Source organism: Hemiscyllium ocellatum, chromosome 10 (genome assembly GCF_020745735.1).
Source record: "Hemiscyllium ocellatum isolate sHemOce1 chromosome 10, sHemOce1.pat.X.cur, whole genome shotgun sequence".
NCBI classification, from domain to species: domain Eukaryota; kingdom Metazoa; phylum Chordata; class Chondrichthyes; order Orectolobiformes; family Hemiscylliidae; genus Hemiscyllium; species Hemiscyllium ocellatum.
This window is the reverse complement of record NC_083410.1, coordinates 73,925,501-73,949,499: the sequence shown is the minus strand read 5'-3', so window position 1 is coordinate 73,949,499 and position 23,999 is coordinate 73,925,501. Positions and strand designations below refer to the sequence as shown.

Here is a 23,999-nt window from a genome sequence, read left to right as displayed (position 1 = left end):
TAAGTTAGTAAGCATGGGGTGCGGTGAGACTCCGGGAAATAGTGAGGAAAGAGATCAATCTGAGACTGGTAAAGTTAGGAAAGGGAGTGAGTCAAACAGTCAGGGGAGGAAAGATCAAAGCAGAGAAGAAGATAGGTCAGATAAATTAAATTGCATTTATTTCAATGCAAAAGGCCTAACAGGGAAGACAGATGAACTCAGGACATGGCTAGGAACATGGGAATGTGATATCATTGTAATTACATAGACATGGCTCAGGAATGGAATGGACTGACAGCTTAATGTTCCAGGACACAAATGCTAAAGGAAGGACAGAAAGGGAGGCGAGAGAGGAGGGGAGTGGTGTTTTTGATCAGGGATAGCGTTACTCCTTTACTTGGGGAAGATATTCATTGGAATACATCCAGTGAAGAAATTTGGGTGGAACTAAGAGATAAGAAAAGGATGATCACCTTATTGGGATTGTATTACAGACCCCCTAATAGTCAGCCAGAAATTGAGAAACAAATTTGTAAGGAGATTTCAGTTATCTGGAAGAATAATAGGGTGGTTATGGTAGGCGATTTTAACTTTCCAAACATAGACTGGGATTACCATAATATTAAGGGTTTAAATAGAGAGAAATTTCTTAAGTGTGGACAAGAACATTTTCTGAATCAGTATGTGGATATAACTACTACAGAAGGTGCCAATAATTGACCTACTCTTGGAAAATAAGACAGTGTAAGTGACTGAGGTAACAGTGGGGGAGCACTTTGGGGCCAGCGACCATAATTCTATTAATTTTAAAATAGGGATGGAAAAGGATAGACCAGTTCTAAAAGTTGAAGTTCTAAAATAGAGGAAGGTTAATTTTGACAGTTTTAGGTAAGAACTTTCAAAAGCTGATTGGGGGCTGATGTTCGCAGATAAAGGGACAACTGGAAAACGGAAAGCCTTCAAAAATAAGATAACAAGAGTCCACAGACAGTATATTCCTGTTGGGGTCAAATGCTGGATGTCTAAGAAATTGAGGGTTTAGTTAAGAAAAAGAAGGAAGCCTATGACAAATATAGACAGGACATATCTAGTGAATCCTTAGAAGAGTATAAAGGCAATGGGAGTATACTTAAAAGGGAAATCAGAAGGGCAAAAAGGAGACATGAGATAGCTTTGGCAAATAAGGTTAAGGAGAATCCAAAGAGATTTTACAAACACATTAAGGACAAAAGGAAATCGGGGGAGAGAATAGGGCCCCTCAAAGATCAGCAAGGCGACCTTTGTGTGGAGCCATAGGAGATGGGGGAAAAGGGCATGGAAGATATAGAATGTGGAGAAATAGATGGTGACATCTTGAAAAATGTCCATATTACAGGAGAAGGAAGTGCTGGATGTCTTGAAACGTATAAAAGCGGATAAATCCCCACGACCCGATCAGGTATACCCAAGAACTCTGTGGGAAGCTAGGGAAATGATTGCTGGGCTTCTTGTTGAGATACTTGTGTCATTGACAGTCACAGGTGAGGCGTCAGAAGACTGGAGGGTGGCCAATGTGGTGCTACTATTTAAGAAAGGTGGTAAGGAAAAGTCAGGGAACCTGACATTAGTGGTGGGCAAGTTGTTGGACGGAATCCTGAGGGACAGGATTTACATGTATTTGGAAAGGCAAGGACTGATTAGGGATAATCAGCATGGCTTTGTGAGAGACATGACATCTAAGCATTCTTGATTGAGTTTTTTGAAGTAGTATCAAAAGATTGATGAGGACAGAGCAGTGGACATCTATAACGACTTCAGTAAGGTGTGCGACAATGCTTCTCATGGGAGACTGGTTACCAAGGTTAAACCTCATGAAATACAGGGAGATCTAGCCATTTGGATACAGAAGTGGCTCAAACGTAGAAGACAGAGGTTGGTTGTGGAGAGTTGCTTTACAGACTGGAGGCCTGCGACCAGTGGTGTGCCACAAGGATTGGTGCTGGGTCCACTGCTTTTTGTCTTTAATTTAAATGATTTGGATGTGAACATAGGAGGTAAAATTAGTAAGTTTGCAGACGCCGCCAAAATTGGAAGTTTTGTGGATAGCGAAGAAGGTTACCTCAGATTACAATGGCATCTTGATCAGACAGACCAATGAGCTGAGGAGTGGCAGTTGGGAGTTTGATTTAGATAAACGTGAGGTGCAGCATTTTGGAAAAGAAAATCAGAGTAGGACTTATACACTTAATGGTAAGGTCCTGGGGAGCATTGCTGAACAAAGAGACCTTGGAGTGCAGGTTCATAGTTCCATGAAAGTAGAGTCGCAGGTAGACAGGATAGTGAAGGAGGCATTTGGTATGTTTTCCTTTATTGGTCAGAGCACTGAGTATATGAGTTGGAAGGTCATATTGCGGCTGTACAGAACATTGGTTAGGCCAGTTTTGGAATATTGTGCGCCGTTCTGGTCTCCTTCCTATCAGAAGGATGTTGTGAAATTTGGAAGGGTTTAGAAGAGATTTACAAAGGTGTTGCCAGAGTTGGAGGATTTGAGCTATAGGGAGAGGCTGAATCGGCTGGGATTGGTTTCCCTGCAGCATAAGAGGCTACGGGGTGATCGTATAGATATTTATAAAATCATGAGGGGCTCGGATAGGATAAACAGGCAAAGTCTTTTCCCTTGTGTAGGGGCATCCAGAATTAGAGGGGATAGATTTAGGGTGAGAGGGGAAAGAAATAAAAAGAAACCTCGGGGCAACGTTTATATGCAGAGGATGCTGCCGGAGGATGTGCAGGAGGTTAGTAAAATTGCAACATTTAAAAGACATCTGGATTGGTATATGGACAGGAAGGATTTTGACGGATATGTGTCAAGTGCTGGCATATGGGACTAGATTAGGTTAGGATACCTGGTTGGCATGCAAGAGTTGGACCGAAGGGTCTATTTTTGTGCTGTATATCTCTATGACTCTTTGACTTGCGGAGAACATGCAAACTCCATACAGAGAATCGCCAGAGGGTGAAATCAAACCCAGGGTCACTGTGCTAAGACACAAAAGTGCTAACCACTGAGCCACCATCAATAACATGAAATACCAGGTATTCTAGTGTAGGCCAATAACGATGTAGTACATAAACATCATACTTGCTCCTTTAAATGTCAGTTTCACATCACAAATGTAATAGAACGAGCATTTGCAGATAAACAAAACATTCCTCCAACTTGTTCCTTATTGCTTACCTAGGGGTAGTTAGTAACAATATGCAAGTTCCAAATGCAGTAGATTATATGTTCAATTAAGATCTAAAATTATGAGTGCTTGGCACTCAAAGGTCAAACTTGATCGTTTGGTTTACTTCATCACTATATTGAACTTCCTTCAAACTTAACAAATGAACAAACTAATGCTAAAAGACAGTATTTCCAAAGTATGAAATATTTCTTAACCCTTATAAGTTAACTTAAATATTTCACAGGCAACATTGAATGAGCTTCCATATTTGTACTGATATTAATTTCGAGAATTAAGTATCAATATTTATGATTAAGCACATAAAGAAATATCCAGATTCCTGTATGGAGTCCTCAATGCACTTCTCTTACATTAGAGATATGGAAAAAAAAGTTTTATTTTGAACGAATAAACAAACTTTCGTTATTTCCTACAATTAGCACTTATGATTTCAATACCTTCTTGCAACAAGACTCAGTTTGATATTGTCAAGTTAACCAGACTAGGATAGTTAACAATAAAAATGATACCAAGTCCACAGGCAAGAACTAATAATAACCCAAAATTTTAAGTGTTCAAATTGTTCGTAGAACAGAGGTTTCACCAACATCCAGATAAATACACATCACATTTCAAAATATTCAGTTGCTAACTTGTTGTTTGCCAAATTAACCTTTGTAGATTTGTACTAAAAACTTATTAAAATTCGTTTTGAGAAATCAGAATTCAACAATAGGTAATATCACATCCAAACATTGTAAGAAACCAAGCCAATTATTTAAGCTTTACAAGTTTCACTTCAACACCTAACATTGAAGGAATAAAAGCTGCACAAAGTCCTGAAGCAGGGTTACACACAAAATGTCAACTTCTGCACCTCCTGATGCTACCTGGCTTATTGTAATCTTCTAGCTTCTGCCTGTCTACAAGGAAATACTTAGCCAGCTTAGCTGACCCAAAGAGCAGAAATACAGGTAACATTTCAGGTCAATGATCAAATCAAAAATAGTTAACATTTGAGGCCAAAGACCTTTCAGATAACCATTTCTCTCCGCAGATGCTTACAAATTTGGAGTCATTTCCATCACTTTTGTTCTTATTCCAGAGGGTTAGGATCTATTTGCCACATTAATATAAAGTGTAAGGTGACATAGCAATCAATGAATCAAAGTTAACTGGGTGCTTGGAGGAAATATACTAGCAGGAACACATTCAATGCAAGGAAATAAACCCCCATGGCTGAGTAACTTCTACACTGCAATGACTCCATGTATAAATGGTTAGTAAAGTTGTCATCTGAACAGCAAACTACTGAAGGAGTGGCATAAAACAAGCATGTTGCTTCAGCTATGTACACAAAGTGTGTTGAGAAACAGCTTTCAAAAAGAGATAATGCATAGGACTGCATAAAAAATAACTGTCTCTTTTCTACTCATATGAAAAAAAGTACATATGCACTGTACAATGCACTGAAAATAGTATGACAATTTGTGTAATAAAGTTAACTTTTCATGTGGTGAATGCAGGGAACAATGGAAAACAGATAAAGGATTAATGGAGGCACACCTCCAGTTGATAGTTGCTATCAGACAACCATATATACAATCCGGATGTGATCAAGGGCAGGAATGCCTGCCATAGTCTATTCAAAGTTCAATGCCCATTGTCCATAGGCAAATGACCAAAACTGTTGTCTTGAACTCAAAAGAACTGTTTGGAGGTTTTACATGACATTTTACATGACGTTCCTGATAAAGTCTTTACATTAATTACCATCTTTTAAACAGGAATACTAGGGAAACAAGGTGCACTTTGTACAGTCCATTCCTAAATTCTGCTGGCTTCGATTTTAATGAAAATTTAATGAAATACCAAACACGAACCTGAACATTACCCAGTATGCATAAGCTGAAAACCAATAAGCATGAACCAAACCTATATTAAAAAAGTGACATCTCAGTTCAGACAACGCATGAAAGGTTTGAGGTTAGAGTCTGTCCGTTTCTCACGCTCGAGTCAGACTAGCTCTACTTTCAAAGTGGAATGTGTAAAATATTACATGGATTGACTGCCTGCAGATTGTGCGTTTTTTCAGCAAAATAAAATGTATCTGCAAGTAGATGTCACTTTAAAATAAAACCTTAAGTTATCTCAAGAATATCACCAGATTTATCCTAGGCAGCTCCAGGAAGCGAGAAAGGAGGTTGCTAAGCCACTGACAAGGATATTTGCCTCCTCCCTCTCCACGGGACTCATACCGGAGGATTGGAAGGAGGTGAATGTAGTTCCTCTTTTCAAGAAGGGTAATAGGGAAATCCCTGGGAATTACAGACCAGTCTTACGTCGGTGGTCAGCAAAGGTTTGGAAAGAACTCTGAGGGATAAGATTTATGACTATTTGGCAAAGCACAGTGTGATTAAAGGCTTGGCTTTGAGAGGGGCAGGTCATGCCTCACAAATCTTATTGAGTTCTTTGAGGAGGTGTTAAGACAGGTCGAGCGGTGAATGTGGTGTATAGGGACTTCAGCAAGGCATTTCATAAGGTTCCTTATGGTGGGCTCATTCATAAAGTCAGGAAATATGGGATACAGGGAGATTTGGCTATCTGGCTGACAAAAGGCAGAGAGTGGTTGTAGATGAAAAGTATTCTGTCTGGAGGTCAGTGGTGAGTGGGGTCCTGCAGGGCTCTATTCTTGGGCCTCTGCTCTTTGTAGTTTTTATAAATGGACTTGGATCAGGAGGTTGAGGGCTGGGTTAGTAAATTTGCAGATGACACAAAAATTGGAGGTGTTGTTGATAGTATAGAGGGCTACTGCAGGCTGCAGCGCGACATAGGCAGGATGCAGAGCTGGGCTGAGAAATGGCAGTTCAACTTGGATAAATGCGAAGTGACACATTTTGGAAGGTTGAACTGAAAATAGGATTCAAAACAGGATTCTGGGCAGTGTGGAAGAACAGAGGCATCTGGGTGTGCAAGTAGGGTGGCACAGTGGTTAGCATTGCTGCCTCACAGTGCCAGAGACTCGGGTTCAATTCCTGCCTCAGGCAACTGTTCGTGTGGAGTTTGCACATTCTGCGTGGGTTTCCTCCGGTTTCCTCATGCAGTCCAAAAATGTGCAGATTAGGTGAATTGGCCATGCTAAATTGCCCCTAGTGTTAGGTGAAAGGGTAAATGTAGGGGAATGGGTCTGGGTGGGTTGCTGTTCGGAGGGTCAGTGTGGACTTGTTGGGCTGAAGGGCCTGTTCCACTCCAAGTAATCTAATCTAATCAAATGCATTGATCCCTCAAAGTTGCCACCCAAGTGGATAGGGTTGTTCAGAAAGCATATGGTGTTTTGGCTTTCATTAACAGGGGGATCAAGTTTAAGAGCTGCAAGGTTTTGCCGCAGTTCTACAAGTCCCTGGTGAGACCACACTTGGAATATTGTGTCCAGTTCTGGTCGCCCTACCAAAGGAAATTTTTTTTTTTAGATTACTTACAGTGTGGAAACGGGCCCTTCGGCCCAACAAGTCCACACCGACCCGCCGAAGCGCAACCCACCCATACCCCTACATTTACCCCTTACCTAACACTACGGGCAATTTAACATGGCCAATTCACCTGACCCGCACATCTTTGGACTGTGGGAGGAAACCGGAGCACCCGGAGGAAACCCACGCAGACACAGGGAGAATGTGCAAACTCCACACAGTCAGTCGCCTGAGTCGGGAATTGAACCCGGGTCTCAGGCGCTGTGAGACAGCAGTGCTAACCACTGTGCCACCGGGCCGCCCAAAGAAAAGAAACAGAGGCTTTGGAGAGGGTGCAAAGAAGGTTTACCAGGATGCTGCCTGGACTGGAGGGCTTGCCTTAAGAAGAAAGGTTTAATAAGCTCGGACTTTTCTCTCTGGAGAGGAGCAGGAAGAGAGGAGACCTGATTGATGAGTGGAATAGATAGAGTCAATGACCAGAGACTTTTCCCCAGGGCAGAATCGACTGGTATGAGGAGTCATAGTTTGAAGATATTAGGAGGAAGGTATAAACGAGACATCAGAGTAGGTTTTTTACGCAGAGAGTTGTGAATGCATGGAATGCGTTGCCAGCTGTAGTGGTGGAAGCAGAGTCATTGGGGACATTTAAGCAACTGCTAGACATGCACATGGACAGCAGTGAGTGGAGGGGTGCTTAGGTTGATACTATATTTTACATTAGGATTAAACCTCGCACAATATCGTGGGCCAAGGAGCCTGTTCTATGCTGTACTTCCTATGTTCTACAAAAGTAGTTCTGGGATTTACATATTAATGAACCTGCAACCCATTCTAAAAGATCAAAGACTTACTAAATTCATTTCAGTTGCATGACACTAATCATTTGCTATAAATTCTGTGTCTTATGGTCCTATTTCACAGGTACTTGCTTTCAAATAAACCGGTTGGATGATAACCTGGTGTTGTATGATTTTTAATTTGGTTTTAAAAACAGTTCATATTACTGGGCGGCATGGTGGGACAGTGGTTAGCACTGCTGCCTCACAGTGCCAGAGACTCCGGGTTCAATTCCCGACTCAGGCGACTGACTGTGTGGAGTTTGCACATTTTCCCCGTGTCTGCGTGGGTTTCCCACAGTCCAAAGATGTGCAGGTCAGGTGAACTGGCCATGCTAAATTGCCCGTAGTGTTAGGTAAAGGGGTAAATGTTGGGGAATGGGTGGGTGGCGGTTTGTGTGGACTTGTTGGGCCGAAGGGCCTGTTTCCACACTACGTAATCTAATCTAATCTAATATTACAGAAGGAAGTTTGGAAAATCTTATAAACAGTGGATGAATCTCCAGGACCTAAACTAATGTATCCCAGAATACTGTGGTAAGTAAGGGAGGAAATTATGAAAGTCCTTTCAAAAGTATTTGCATAATCTATAAGTACGGGTGAGCTGCCTGATGACTGGAGGGTGACTAATGTTGTACCTTTGTTTAAAAAAGGTTGTAAGGAGAAACTGGGGAACTATAGATCTGAGTCTAACTTTGTTTGTGGGTAAATTGTTGAAGGTGATTATAAGATATATGGACATTTAGAGCGGCAAAAATTAAGGATAGTCAGCATGGTTTTGTGCAAGGAAAACTTGACTGAGCTTTTTTTGAGAAGTTACCAAAAAGGTTGATGTTGTAAATTTGGATTTTACTAAAGCCTTTGACAAGCTTCCACATGGTAGACTAATTAGTAAAGTTAGGTCACATAGGATTCAGCATGAGCTTTCCAATTGGATACATCTTTGGCTTACTGCAGGAGATAAAAGTAATAGTGGAGGATTGTGATTCGGACTGGAGGCCTATGACCAGCAGTGCTCCACAGTCATCAGTTCTGGGTTCTCTTGTTTGTCATTTATATAAATGATCTGAATGAGAATACAGAAGGCCTGGTTAGCGAGTTTGCAGATGACACTAAAATTGATGGCATCTTAGAAAATGAAGGCTTTCTAAGATTACAAAAGGATCTTGATCAAATGGGTCAATTTGCTGAAAAATGGCAGATGGAATTCAATCTGAATAAATGCGATGTATTGCATTTTGGTACAACAAATAAAGGTACAGCTTATACAATTAATGTTAAGGCCTTGGGCAGTGTTGTAGAACAGAGGGACCTAGGGGTGTAAGTATATAATTCTTTAAAGTTTGCATCACATATAGACAGGATGGTTAAAAAGGCATTGGCGTGCTTGCCTGCAAAGGTCAGTCCTTTGAGTGTAGGAGTTGGGATGTTGAGGTTAAACAGTACATTAGTGAGGCCTCTTCTGGATACTGTGTCCAGTTCTGCTCACCCAGTTATAGGAAGGACATTATCAGGCTGGAAAGGGTTCAGAAAAGAATTACCAGGATGTTGCAGGGTATAGAAGATTTGAGTTGTCAAGAAAGGCTGGACAGACTGGAGCGTAGGAGATTGGGAGGTAACCTGACAGAACTTTATAAATAATGAGTGGCATACTTAGGGAAAAGACAACTACCATCAACTCAAGATGGGGGCTCATTTTTAAAGACGAGAGGAGAGAGATTTAAAAATGATGAGGTAATTGTTTTTATTTTTTACAGTGGGTGGTTTGCACTTGCAATGAATTTCCTGAGAAAATGGTGAATGCAGGTATTACAATTACAACATTTAGAAGTCATTGAGTGGATACACAAATAAGTTTGGAGGGATATGGGCCAGGAACAGGTAGGTGGGACTCATTTAATTTGGGATTACGTTCGACATTGACTGTTTGGATCCAACGGTCTATTTCCATGCTGTATGTTTCTATGACTATGACTCTAAGATTGTTACATTTTTGACTAGCAAGGGTTATCAGGCATCGATCGGAATGTGGAGTTGGGAAAAGAAGGTGGTCATTGAAGATCATATTGGACGCCAAAGCAGAGAGTGCGGTGCCGGAAAAGCACATCAGGTCAGGCAGCATCCAAGGAGCAAGAGAATCGATGTTTCGGGCATAAGCCCTTCATCAGAGATAAGAGCAGAGATATAAATGGGAGGGGAAAATGAGGAAACTGGCGAAATCCACATTGATCCTGTGTGGTTGCAGGGTCCCAAGGCAGAACAGGTAGTTTTCTTCCTGCAGGCATCGGGTGGTAAGGGTTTAGCGATGGAGGAGATCCAGGACCTACATGTCTTTGGCAGAGTGGGAGGGGGAGGGGGAGCTGACATGTCCAGCCACGGGGCAGTGGGGCTGGTTGGTGCAGATTTCCCAGAGAAGTTCTCTGATACGATCTTCAAGTTGGTGTCCTGTCTCCCCGATGTAAAGGAGACCACAGTGGATGCAATGGATACAGAAGACGACATTGGTTGAGGTACATGTAAATTTCTTTCGGATGTGGAAGGATATGGTAATTTGCCAATCTGAAATATGATCTGCATTTAAAGCAGTTGAATTTTGGGCTCGTGACAGCAGTACAGTCCCTTCTGACTGTACAAACTCCAAAGGTTTCAGGTGGTGTGTCATAACAACCCTGAACAGATCGATTAGAAAGATCTAGTTAGGCAAATTGGTATTACCCCAACCTGCAACAAACATGAAATATATTTAAAATGATATTAGTAGATGACTTCAGAAAGACAGACTCATTAAATTGCATCTGTGAGTCAATTTTACAAGAAAGTGCAGTGATACATTGGGACTAAAAATGAAATGCAATGTCAATCAAATCTTGACATTAAAAAGGGGTCCAGAAGCAAAGACACCTGGGAATTCAGACACAACTATCTGCAGTTGGCTAATACTTATGAGAGGACAGTTACATAAATTTGTCAGTGCTAGAAAAATTGGGTGCATGGTTGATATGAGTTAGTTTGCTTGATCAATGGTCTAGACCAGTGGGCAGAAAAAGGAGCACTTGGAATTCTAACAAGACAAGTTGGAAAAACAAATAGGCATGGTCATACACAATAATTGCAGGATATTGAGAAGTGTGGAGGAACAAAAGGATGTCAATGCACATTTTTGTTTAAGAAGAGGGATCGAGGATATCAGCAGGGGGTTCGGTTGAACTGAATAAAGCACTAGTTAGACCACAGCTAGAGGGCACCACATAAGAGAATGATTTGATCAATTAGCAAGGGTAAAAGAAATTTAAGAGGATGTTACTAGGAACTGAGAATTTTGTATTAGAGGAAAATATTAAATAAGTTGGGGCTGTTTTCTCTAGAAAAGAAGAAACTGCATGCAGACTTAAATGAAATCTACAAAATTAAGCAGCCTAAATTTCTTTGAAAGAGGGATTAATATTGAAGGGCACAGATTTAAAATTAATTGGCAAAAGGATTTAGATGCACAGAAACATTTTCACCTGATGATTTTACCTAGCCAGGTAATGAAACGTCTGGATATCAAACCTACAGCTCAGCGAGCAAACCTACACCCTAAACATTTTCACCTATTTTGGAACTCAATGCAGAAAGTGAAACTCATTGCGTTTGTACAAAAAAAGCTTAGATGTGCAACTGCTGTAACTTACAAGGATATAGACCAAGAACTGGGAAAGGCAGTTTAAATTGGTTGACTTCTTTTGCTAGCTCAAACTCCAAAGTTCCAGTAATCTACTTCCATCCCACAACACTTACCTTTTGAAGTTGATAACGTTGTTTTAAAAATGGACAGAATCCATTACTTTATAAATAGAAACAGTGGGCCAGCAAGAGTTATGGTACCCCTTTATAAACAACTCAGACATCATTCCAGTAATTTCAGGAAGAATGGCAAGGCCTTGGAGGCTGAAGAAACTTGCTTCAAAGGCATCAGGGTTGAGGAAATTTAGCTTTGCAGGAATTGTATAAACTGGAGATTAAGCAGGCATTAGAACAGTGAAAAGCCATGATGTAGATAGATAATATGTTCAAACGTTTTTTTAAAAATTCACTCAGGCTGTGTATGTCATTAACTAGATCACTGTTTATTGCCCCTGCCTGGTTGCCCTTGAGAGCTGGTGGTATACTGCCTTCTTCAACTACTGAAATCAATTTGCTGTAGGTACTTCCACAATGCTATTAGGATGTGAGTTTGAGCATTATGACCCAGTGACACTGATGCAACAGTGATACACTTCCAAAGTCTGGAGGTGGCTTGAAGAGGAATTTGCAGGTGGTACTGACCCATTAATGTGCCGCTTTTATCCTTCTAGGTGGTGATGATCATGATTTCGGCAAATGCTAAGGACCTTTGTGGTGAACTGATGTTGTGAATCATGTAGATGGTACACACCTACTACTGAGCTTTGAGGATGCAGTGAAGGTTTGTGAATGCGATGCCAATCAAGCAGACAGCTGTGCCTCAAATGGTGACAAGTTTCTTGAATGTTTTTGAAGTGCACTCATCAGGCAAGTGGTGAAAGCACTCCCAATTGCTGTTTGAGAAGAGTTCCCACATTTGTACTTAGCAATAGAGAAGGAAGGCCAACATATAGAGGAACTTCGGTTTTCCGAAGGGCATGGGCAGGGAGAATTGTGTTCAGTTAATCGAATACCAGATAACATGGATAGTCATGCATCGGGACCTTGTGATCTTGTTTGGATAATCCAAAATTCAGTTAATTGAATGCTGGATAATCGAGGTTCTTCTGCATTTTAATGTCAGGATGATGTGATTTGGAGGCGAATTTGCAAGTAGTGGTGTTCATGTGTCTGCTGATCTTGGCTTACTAGTTGGTAAAGGTCATTTAAGTACAACTTGCCAAGTTTCAACAGTGCATAATGCAAATAGTACACGTGACAACCATCTAAAGCAAGTTAACACTTAAGATGGCAGATAAGTTGTCATCAAATGGGTACCTGGTCATATATGGTATTGAATTTGAGGGCTATTAGGCTGCATGCATCCAGTTAAGTGAAGAGTAGTCTGTGACATATGGCTGATCCAGTTTCTGGTCAATGGTAACCAAGGACGTCACTGATTCTATTACTCCAAAACATTAGTTATGACATGAGAACAAGAACACATGCATTTCAAACATAAAATTCTACACCAGAGACTATAATTTTTAAAGACAGGCAATGATGATGCCTTGAGGTGACTGTTAATTGATAACAAATTTATTCCTCTTGCAGACTATTTTCTTATCACTGGTGAGCGTGGCTCTGGAATTAAAGAAGTTGGGCTACAGAAGGGAAAAACTGGACAGAACAGAGAGAAGTTTGGGAGAAGCAAATGAAAAAGGCTCATGAGCCTTTAAATACTGGGGACTAGGACCAATCACATGTAAGAATATTAAGAGATGAGGAATAAACATCCCTAATGAGCTTAATTACTTATTTCTTTTTGAATGAATGATTGACTAAAACAAGGCATAGAATACAAGTGGAAAAAAATTAATTTAAAATGATTTGAGATCATGGTCTTAAAAGTTAAAATTCTGAAATGTGGGAGTAAAAGAATAATTGTAGTTTTCATTGTTGATTGTAAACATTCCTTTACTAGTAATCCACAATACCTCATTAGTGTGTTCATGTTAATGTAAATAAATTAGAAAGGGTCCAGATACAATAGAAAATACTTACAGTACACTCCTGCATTTCCTGTTCCTTAGTAGCTAGCCTCATAACAAGGATGTTCTCCCTTCGAGCCGATTCATGTTGCTGCTGCTTCAGTTTCTCTTCAGACTCTCTTAACCCACTCACATCATTTGCTATCACAACATGAAAGTACAAACAAATATACAACATTAACAAGCATTTATTTATGGAATAGCTTCTCAAAGGTGGTCATTCCAATTATAACTTTAATTAGCACTGTTACATACTTTGCATTTTGTTTTGCAAAGTTGATAACACACCAATACAGGCACAAATATTCAGAGTCTCACTATCGACTCACTATTTTATCCTGTCATGACATTAAACGGACATGAACTTAGCCAAACAAAAACAGAAACTGCTGCAGAAATTCAACAGGTTTGGAAGCAAAGAAGTTAATACTTCAGATGCAGTGACCAGTCTTTAAAATTTGGATGTTAATTGCTTTGTCCCCACAGATGTTGCCAAACCTGCTGTGTTTTTCCAGCAATTTCTGATTTTGTTTCAGATTAGCAGCTTTCGTAGTTCTTTTCTTTGAGCTTTGCCAACATGCCTGGTTTGTTATGATACTGAATTTAAATGTCAGGTTCAGGTGCAGAATCGTATAGTACCACATTTTGATCAGCTTTCTTTTAACCTTAAAAGTAATTTTATACATTTTATCACATTTCTACAACCTACATGTATAAAGTGTGATTTTTGATTTCAATTATTCAATGCTAACAGAGTTCACCAAATGGGTACACCAAGGCAGAAACTACAATTGCTTGCCCTCAAAACTGCCCCCACCACTCATGCAAAGTGGCAAACTATCTGTAAGTTATAAATCATCTAAAGCATCAAACAAATGGGATATGAAGATCAGAACTTTCTTCAAATGTGATCTCCATTGGAAGTATAACATAACTTCAGCTCTGAAGAAGGGTAATCACAATCTGAAGTGCTCAATCTTTAACTCCTCAGATTGTGACAAGACCAAGGAACAATAATAGAAATTTTTCACCACAGAAGTGATAATGAATTGAGAAGGAATCAGACTAGGTAATTTCGAGCTTCAGACTGCCAGACAGAAATATAATGGAAGAGGATATAGCCTTTAAACTGGAAATGGTATGGGTTCAGTCAGCACAGTCCTGAACAGGGAAAGGGTGGGTAAACGGAGCATAAGCTCCCTGGACAACAAAGGAATTAGATAATGGGTTGAAGGTAAAGGATGGAGGTCCACTTAATATAAGGAAACACAGGATCAATATTTAAGTGCTTATAGGTGAGGAAGAACAGTAAGAGGCAAAGAGAGAGTAAGAGAATAATCCAATATAAAAATGAATTACAAGATCTGCTTTCGTGATATAACAGCAAAAACTCATGAGCAGAGGCAATAATACATCGACACATTTTGGAAAGATGTAAAAACAGCAGGGCTGTTGTGGTGGGTTAATTTAACTCCCTGATATTGACTAACTTCATGTTAGGAGCTTGAATGGGGCAGAATTTGTAAAGACCATTCAGGAAGGATTCTTGACACAGTATATAAAAAGTCCAACCAGGGAAGGGGTTATACTGGACCTGGCTTTAGGAAATGAGCCCAGCCAGGTGAGTGAAGTTCCCGTTGGGAGCATTTCAAGAGTAGTGACCATAATATCAATGGTTTGAAGATACTCATGGATAGTGATAACATCAGCCCTTGGGTGAGCGTGTTAAATTGGCAGAAGGCAAACTACAATAATATTCGACAGGGCTGGAGAACATCGATTAGAGGCAACTGTTTGAAAATAAATTCACGTTGGACACGTTGGACTATTTCAAATGGCAACTGTTAAGAGTTTAGGAGTGGCACATTCTGCGAGAATGAAGGATAGGTTAGGCATGTTATGTGAACCTTGGATGATGAGGGACCTTAGTCAGAATGAACAAGAAAGCATATTTAAGGTTGGGAGGATGGGAACTGATGAAACCCTTGAAGTATTATGGAAAGTAGGAAAGAACAAAAATCGGCCTCCAGAAGCAGCGGTAGCAGTGAGAGCGAGGACCGGGGGCTGCCGAAAAGGTAAGTTTTCATCTAAAAGGACTTAGCTCAAGAATCAGCTGCCTCCATTTCTGAAGCAGCAGCAGCAGGAGCATTGAGAACAGTCAAATTACCATCTGGGAGAGTGAGTAAACTGATATATTTGGGCAGCAGCTGAACCAGAGACACTACACGTGTAGTGGTCCCCACCCACCCTCGTTTTTCTATTTCTTTTTATCGTGTAATTGGTAAAAAATTCTTTTTTCCCTTTTCTGCTCATCTATTATTTGACATTATAGTTGGACTAAATTAAGCTTAACAATGGCAGGAAATCTCAGACCCATGTTATGCTCCTCTTGCTCAATGTGGGAGTTCAGGGACAAGGCTGAGGTCCCTGACTCATTCACTTGCAGGAAGTGTGTCCAGTTGCACCTCTTGTTTGACTGCATTACAGCTCTGGAGCTGCAGATGGACTCACTTTGAAGCATCTGGATGTCATGGATAGCACGTTTACCAAATTGGTCACACCACAGATTAGGATTGCTGAGGAAAGAATTGAATGAGTGACCAAAGGCAGAGAAAGAGCAGGAAAACAGTGCAGGTGTCCCCTGCGGTCACCTCCCTCCAAAACAGGTGTTAGGGGAAACGGCTCACCAAGAGAAGGCAGCAGTAGTCAGGTCCATGACACTGGCTGGCTCTGCTATACAGAAGGACGGGAAAAAGAGTGGAAGAACTATAGTCATAGCGGATTCAATCCTAAGGGGAGTAGATAAGTGGTTCTGTGTTTGAAAACAAGACTACCAATTAGTGCCTGAGACCCGGGTTCAATTCCCGACTCAGGCGACTGACTGTGTGGAGTTTGCACGTTCTCCCCGTGTCTGCGCGGGTTTCCTCAGGGTGCTCCGGTTTCCTCCCACAGTCCAAAGATGTGTGGGTCGGGTGAATTGGCAATGCTAAATTGCCCGTAGTGTTCAGGTAAGGGGTAAATGTAGGGGTATAGGGTGGGTGGCAGGTCGGTGTGGACTTGTTGGGCCGAAGGGCCTGTTTCCACACTGTAAATAATCTAATCTAATCTAATCTAGTATGTTGACACCCAGGTGCACAGGTCAGGAAAGTCTCAGATCAGAATATTCTGAAGAAGGTGGGTGAAAAGCCAGCTGTTGCTGCATATTGGCACCAATGACATAGGACCTCAATGCATTTTTTTTAAACCTACAAGCAGATTTTAGGGACCAAGTTCAAACGTTGGACCTCAGCAGGTTAGGCAGGGTTTACACTAATGTGGCAGGGGGATGGGAATCAAATGAGGTGGTTAGTGGACAGTAAGGAGATAGCAACTGAGGGTGGCACAATGGCTCAGTGGTTAGTACTGCTGCCTCACAGCACAAGGGTCCCAGGTTCAATTCCAACATCGGGCAACCGTCTGTGTGGAGTTTGCACATTCGCCGTGTCTGCGTGGGTTTCCTCCGGGTGCTCCGGTTTCCCCTCTCAGTCCAAAGATGTGCAAGTCAGGTGAATTGGCCATGTTTAATTGCCCATAGTGTTAGGTGCATTAGTCAGAGGGGGTTGGGTTGCTCTTTGGAGGGTCGGTGTGGACTTGTTGGGCCGAAGAGCCTGTTTCCACACTGTAGGGAGTCTAATCCAAAGCCTTCACAGGAACTAGATAATGAAGTCAGCGTGACTAAGGGGAAGAGTAGGCAGGTAGCCAATGATGAACGCAAAGGGATTGGTGGTCTGAGGTGTATTTGTTTTAATGCGAGAAATGTAATGATAAGGAAGATGAACTTAGGGCTTGGATTAGTACCTGGGAGTATGATGCTATTGATATTACTGAGACTTGATTGAGGGACAAGCAAGACTTGCAACTAAATATCCCAAGATATAGATGCTTCAGGAAGGATTGAGAGGGAGGTAAAAAGGGCGGAGGAGTTACATTACTGGTCAGAGAGGATGTCACAGCTGTGCTGAAAGGGGGCACTATGGAGGACTCGAGCAGTGAGGCAATATGGGCAGAGCTCAGAAACAGGAACGGTGTAGTAAATGTTGGGGATGTACTACAGACCTCCCAACAGCAAGCGAGAGATAGAGGTACAAATACGTAAGTAGATTGAAGATGTAGGAACAACAGGGTGGTGGTGATAGGCAATTTTAATTTTCGCAACATTCACTTAGTGTTAGAGGTCTAGACAGAGCAGAATTGGGAAGGTGCCATATTTGACCTGGTGTTGAGGAATGAGTCCAGCCAGGTGGTTAAGTTTCAGTAGGGGATTACTTTGGGAATAGTGATCACAATTCCATAAATTTTAGAATACTCATGGACAAAGATAAGAGTGATCCTATAAGAAGAGCACTAAATTGGGGGAAGGCCAACTATACCAACATTCAGCTGGGGAGCTGGGGAATGTGGATTGGGAGCACCTGTTATAAGATAGAACATAGAACATTACAGCGCAGTACAGGCGCTTCAGACCTCGATGTTGCGCCGCCCTGTCATACTAATCTGAAGCCCATCCCACCTACACTATTCCATGTACGTCCATTTGCCTGTCCAATGACTACTTAAATGCACTTAAAGTTGGCGAAACTACTACCGATGCAGGCAAAGCATTCCATACTCTCACTACTCTGAGTAAAGAAACTACCTCTGACATCTGTCTTATACCTATCTCCCCTCACTTTAAAGTTGTGTCCCCTTGTGTTTGCCGTCCCCATACTTGGAAAAAGGCTCTCCCTGTCCACCATATCTAACCATGATTATCTTGTATGTCTCTATTAAGTCACCTCTCAACCTCCTTCTCTCTAACAAGTATAGCCTCAAGACCTTCAGCCTTTCCTCATAAGACATTGCCTCCATACCAGGCAAATCTTAGTAAATCTCCTCTGCACCCTTTCTAAAGCTTCCACATCCTTCTTATAATATGGTGACCAGAACTGTACACAATACTCCAAGTTTGGCCATACCAGAGCTATGTACAGCTGCAGTATAACCTCCTGGTTCCGGAACTCAATCCCTCTATTAATAAAGGCCAAAACACTGTATGCCTTCTTAACAACCCTGTCAATCTGGGTGGCAACTTTCAGGGATCTGTGTACATGGACCGAGATCTCTCTGCTCATCTGCACTACCAAGAATCCTACCATTAGCCCAGTACTTTGCATTCTGATTACTCCGGCCAAAGTGTATCACCTCACACTTGTCCACATTCAACTCCATTTGCCACCTCTTAGCCCAGTTCTGCATCCTATGTCTCTCTGCAACCTACTGCATCCTTCGTCACTATCCACAACTCCACCAATCTTAGTGTCGTCTGCAAATTTACTAACCCACCCTTCTAAGCCCTCATCCAGGTCATTTAAAAAAATGATGAACAGCAGTGGACCCAACATTGACCCTTGCGGTACGCCGCTAGTAACTGGACACCAAGATGAACATGTTCCATCAACTACAACCCTCTGTTTTCTTTCAGCAAGCCAATTACTGATCCAAACTGCTATGTCTCCCACAATCCCATTCCGCTGCATTTTGCCTACTGTGGGGAACCTTATCGAACGCCTTGCTGAAATCCATATACACCACATTACTGGTTTACTCTCATCTACCTGTTTGGTCACTTTGTCAAAAAACTCAATAACGTTCATTAGACACGACCTACCCTTCACAAAACCGTGCTGACTGTCCCTAATCAGATTATTCTTTTCTCGATGGTTATAAATCCTCTCTCTTATAACCTTTTCCAACACTTTACCAACAATTGAAGTGAGACTCACTGGTCTGTAATTAACAGGGTTGTCTCTACTACCCTTTTTGAACAAGGGAATCACATTTGCTATCCTCCAGTCCTCAGGCACTATTCCTGTAGACAATGATGATTTGAAGTACAATGCCAAAGGCTCGGCAATCTCTTTCCTTGCTTCCCAGAGGATCCTAGGATAGATCCCATCCGGCCCAGGGATAGACTTGTCTATTTTCACACTCTGCAGTATTTCTAATACCTCTTCCTTGTGAACCTCAATGTCTTCTAGTCTGGATGCAAGTATCTCTATCTTGCTCGCCAACATTTTCATTTTCTATAGTGAACACTGTCAAAAAATATTTATTTAGTGCTCCCGCTATCTCCTCTGACTCCACACACAACTTCCCACTATTATCCTTGATTGGTCCTAATTTAACTCTCGTCATTCTTTTATTCCTGACATATCTATGGAAAGCTTTAAGGTTAACCCTGATCCTATCCGCCAACAACTTCTCATATCTCTTCCTGACTCTTCTGGGCTCTCTCTTTAGGTCTTTCCTGACTTCCTTGTAACCCTCAAGCACCCTGAGTTTTCATATTTTGTCCTAACATAAGCCTTCTTCTTGACCAGGGATTCCACTTCTTTAGTAAACCACGGCTCCCGCGCTCTACAGCTTATTCCCTGCCTCACAGGTACATACTTATCTAGGACACATAGGAGCTTGTCCTTGAATAAGCTCCACATTTTTAATGTACTCATCCCCTGTAATTTCCTTCCCCATTCTACGCTTCCTAAATCTTTCCTAATTGCATCGTAATTTCCCTTCCCCCAGCTGTAACTCTTGCTCGGTGGAGTACACCTATCCCTTTTCATCACTAAAGTAAACCTGACAGAATTGTGATCGATGTCTCCAAAGTGCTCACCTACCTCCAAATCTAATACCCGGCCAGGCTCATTTCCCAGTACTAAATCTAAAGTGGCATCGCCCCTTGTCAGCCTGTCTACATGCTGTGTCAGGAAACCCTCCTGTGCACACTGGACAAAAACTGACTCGTACTGTAGTGATTCCAGTCAATATTGGGATAGTTGAAGTCCCCCATGACAACTCCCCTACCTCTCTCATTCCTACCGAGAATCATCTTTGCTATCCTTTCCTCTACATCTCTGGGACTATTCGGAGGCCTATAGAAAACTCCCAGCGTGGTGACTTCTTCTTTCCTGTTTCTCACCTCAGTCCATACTACCTCAGTAGGAAGGGAACAGAGGGATATAAATCCTCTAAGTGAAGGCAGTTTCAGTGTAGAAGCACAAAATGTATCGGTGCAGATTTGAAGGTCCAAACAGCGTATTCCTGTGCTGTTTTGATCTTTGTTTAGATTAAATTACTTACAGTATGGAAACAGGCCTTTCGGCTCAACAAGTCCACACCAACCTGCCGAAGTGCAACCCACCCAGAACTATTTCCCCTAACACTACAGGCAATTTAGCATGGCCAATTCACCTAAACCTGCACATATTTGGATTGTGGGAGGAAACCTGAGCACCCGGAGGAAATCCACGTAGGTACAGGGAGAATGTGCAAACTCCACACAGTTCTTGACTGACTAGCAACCATAATCAACCTTCCTTCATATTAGGTATTACTTCGAACTGCAGACACTTTCACCAACCGTCAACAACTCTACTTGATGCCACGCATGTTCGAATATGGTCACCATATGCAGTTCTTTTAAAAAAAATTAGACTTTCCAATCAACCTGGTCAGCAATGTAACTACACATCTCTAGAGCAGGTGAAACCTGAACAAAGTCCATCTGACTCAAAAGTACTCCTGCCCGTTACCTAATTCCACAATTGATACACAATTAAAATACTGAAGGAAAAGAATTGTAGGGTTGAGGAAAGAGGTGGTGGATCAGAAACAGCTAAACTTCTCTTTGAAACAGGCAAGTGACCACCTCTGAGCTGTACTATTTTATGATTACATTATCAAATTATGTTGTCTGCCTGGAATAATAATTTAAACAAAAAGCCTACAAGCAAATGTTTCCTTTGCTTTAAACATTGGAGCATCTCCACAAGCCAATAAGTTTAAGATGAATACTACACCATGAAAAACCATGCTCTTCTAATCTTGTCAGAGCACAAGTTTGGCTGTTTATAACATGAAAAATGCATTCTTCCTCAATTATTATGATCTGACCACATTGCCAACAAATCCTTAGAACAAAATTGCATTTTACAGAATTCATAGGAATGAATTAGATACAAGTTTTACTTGTACTTTGCTATCAATCTTTTAATTATAAGTCACAACAAGGCATTCTCAAGGCAGTTGTACCAACTCTAGATTTAGGGAAACATGTTAAGTTTGGCTCAAATTACATTTGAGTTCCGTGAAATTCTACTCACAGGGGTAGCTGTGGAGTGTATAACGAAAATCAAAAGCAACAATTCTAAGTCAATGTAATGCAAGTTCAGTAGAATTTCTGTTTTATCAAGCTTTAACAAATTTAATATTACCAAATTTCTCAAGTGACCTGCTGTTTTACAAGATGAGGTGGAGTGAAGTAGTTAGTAAGGTAGTGAAATTCTTACAAAAGTGAACCAATTAAATTCAAGAAAGCAACTTTAAGTTATATCAAATTACTTTTGGCTAAGCAGGGTTTTTTTTATTAAACAAAAGCTTCACCATCTATCAAAAGTTGGACCATTCAAAAACTAAAGCTATAGATTTTCTGACATGCTACTTCATTACTGCCAAAAAAGACATCTGGTGAAGCTTTTTGTCTTGTATTTATCAGGACAATTTGCAAAAAAAAACCAATTTAAGAGCAAACTCGATATTTATACAAGAATGGTGAATAGTTGGAAACTGGATTGATTGGTAGAGGCACTGCCAATCAGAATGCAATTAATTATGACAATTAACAATTAACTACCAAATCTGATCCATCAAAGCAGTGCCCTGAGAAATGAATTGATAAACAGATACCATTTACTTTGCAGAGTTGAGATAGATGGACTGTACATGTTACTTCTGCCTGTAAATACAGCCTTATGTACTAATATACAAAGCTTCCAGAACACACAATTGTGTTGTCCTGTGAGCTTAATTAACAATCCTAAATTGTTTGTTAGCATAATTGTTCACATACTTAGGATTGTCCAGCAAATATTGTTGAATTGCAGGTGTGGTGCCAGGTATGCAAGTCCCAAAGGCTGGTGGATTGTATCAGATAGTATAGTATTCAGCTGTTCACAAAAAGCAGACATAACCAACCTGTCTACATTTGAAGAAATTGCAGTGCTCAACATTTGATATGATTCTGCAATTGTTGCACTACTAAAATGACTACTTGCTACTCTGTTGTCACATTGATTTGAATACAAGCACTACGTCCCTTATGTTTTGCAACTGACCTGATCACCAGGAAGACAGCATTCAAAATACATAAATTCACACTCAAATAAAAGAATCAACCCCAGAATTTTATCTTCCTTATATAATTTAATATAGTAAAACAAATGTTTAACACATGCAACTGGTGACTACCAATCAATGATTCAATACAACTTTTTAAAAATTTTCTTTGCCTATTTTAATAAAATGTAAATTTTCTAAATTCAAGTAAATTATGAACAAATTAAAGCAACTTACAGCTGAGCTCCGAGTACTTAGTTTCTAATGCATGTACATAGACTTCTTGCTGTTTCCATCTAGAGGAAGGAAGGGAGCCAAATATTAGATGCTTAACATTTTCCTATGCAAATACAGTAAAACTACATTCACATAATCTGATTTGGTCAGTGGCACACGAGTAGTTCAGTCTCTTGGGCTTTTTCTACCTTCAATTACTGGCAGAACTATAATTAAATTTATCTATCCAATTTAAATCTGCAACCCTTCTGAAACGAAGGTAATTTCAGTTTTGAAAGTTTCAACAGATCTTGTGTCAACATTATTTAGAAGAGAGTTCTAAATTTCATTACTTTTCTACAGAGAAATGTTTCCTGAATAACTTAGCTTTAATTTTGAGCCTGCTTAATTTGGACTTCCTCCACAAGAGGAAATAAGACTCCCTCCATCTATCCCATCAAATCCAAAATAAATTAAGCATATTAACTACATTTCTCTTAATATTTAATATTAAAGAATATCAACTATCCTTATGATTTAACTATGGTATATGTCTGGTAAGTCTGTACAGCCTCAAGTATGAACTTGTTTTAAAAAGTGGTGGTGGACGAGAACTGAATGCAACACTGCAGATTAATCTGAACCAGAGTTCTGTGCAACTATAATTTAATTTCTACACCCTTGTATTTCAGCCCTCAAAAGCCATCATTTCACTGGCCATATCCAAGAGCTTTAATTTTGTTTTGTACTGAAACATCAAAATCTGAGCGTTCTGAGTTTCTCACCATTTAGAAAATACTTTGGTATTCTCTTTGGTTCAAAAGAGAATACACTGCATCTTTCCACATTGTCAAAACTGACAAGTAGTTGTCACTCAAACTGTTAACATCCCACCACCCTATTTGTCAGCACTTTCCTGGAGAACAGATCAATCCTGCTACCAGGAACACACACTATTATCGCCCTTACTGTTGCCTACTTTCTATTCAAGCCAGTCTACGCATTTGATTTGACACAAACTCATCTTTGTTAAGTACCTTCAGCGGATCCTTACTGAGAACCTTCCAGAAATCCATATGAATATTTATACACATAACTTTTATTATCCCTCAAATTTCAATTATGGTTATTAGACAGAATTGTTGAATTACTAAACTCTTACAGTGCAGAAGCAGGTCCTTCAATCCACTGAGTCCACACCAAACTTCTGAAAAGCATCCCACCCAGACCCACTGCCCTACCCTATCTGGGTGACCCTGCATTTCCCATGGGAATTCCACCCAACTTAAATACCCCTATACACAATGGGCCATTTAGCACGGCCCATCTACCTAACCTGCAGCTCCTTGGACTGTAGGAAGGAACCTCAGTACCCAGAGAAGACCCTTATATACCTTGTAC

The 23,999-nt window shown here is 40.8% G+C and overlaps 1 protein-coding gene across 3 annotated transcripts in view; it reads right to left on the bottom strand.

Annotated features, from left to right (window-relative positions):
* wtap (WT1 associated protein) overlaps positions 1–23,999 on the bottom strand; it is a 106,771-nt gene that overhangs the window by 18,515 nt on the left and 64,257 nt on the right. For all 3 annotated transcript variants that reach the window (XM_060831610.1, XM_060831609.1, XM_060831607.1), the window contains exons 4-5: positions 22,620–22,678; positions 13,204–13,331 (exon numbers count right to left, since the gene is read on the bottom strand). In XM_060831610.1, coding sequence (XP_060687593.1) covers positions 13,204–13,331; positions 22,620–22,678 — 187 coding nt within the window. The remainder of the gene's footprint in view (positions 1–13,203; positions 13,332–22,619; positions 22,679–23,999) is intronic.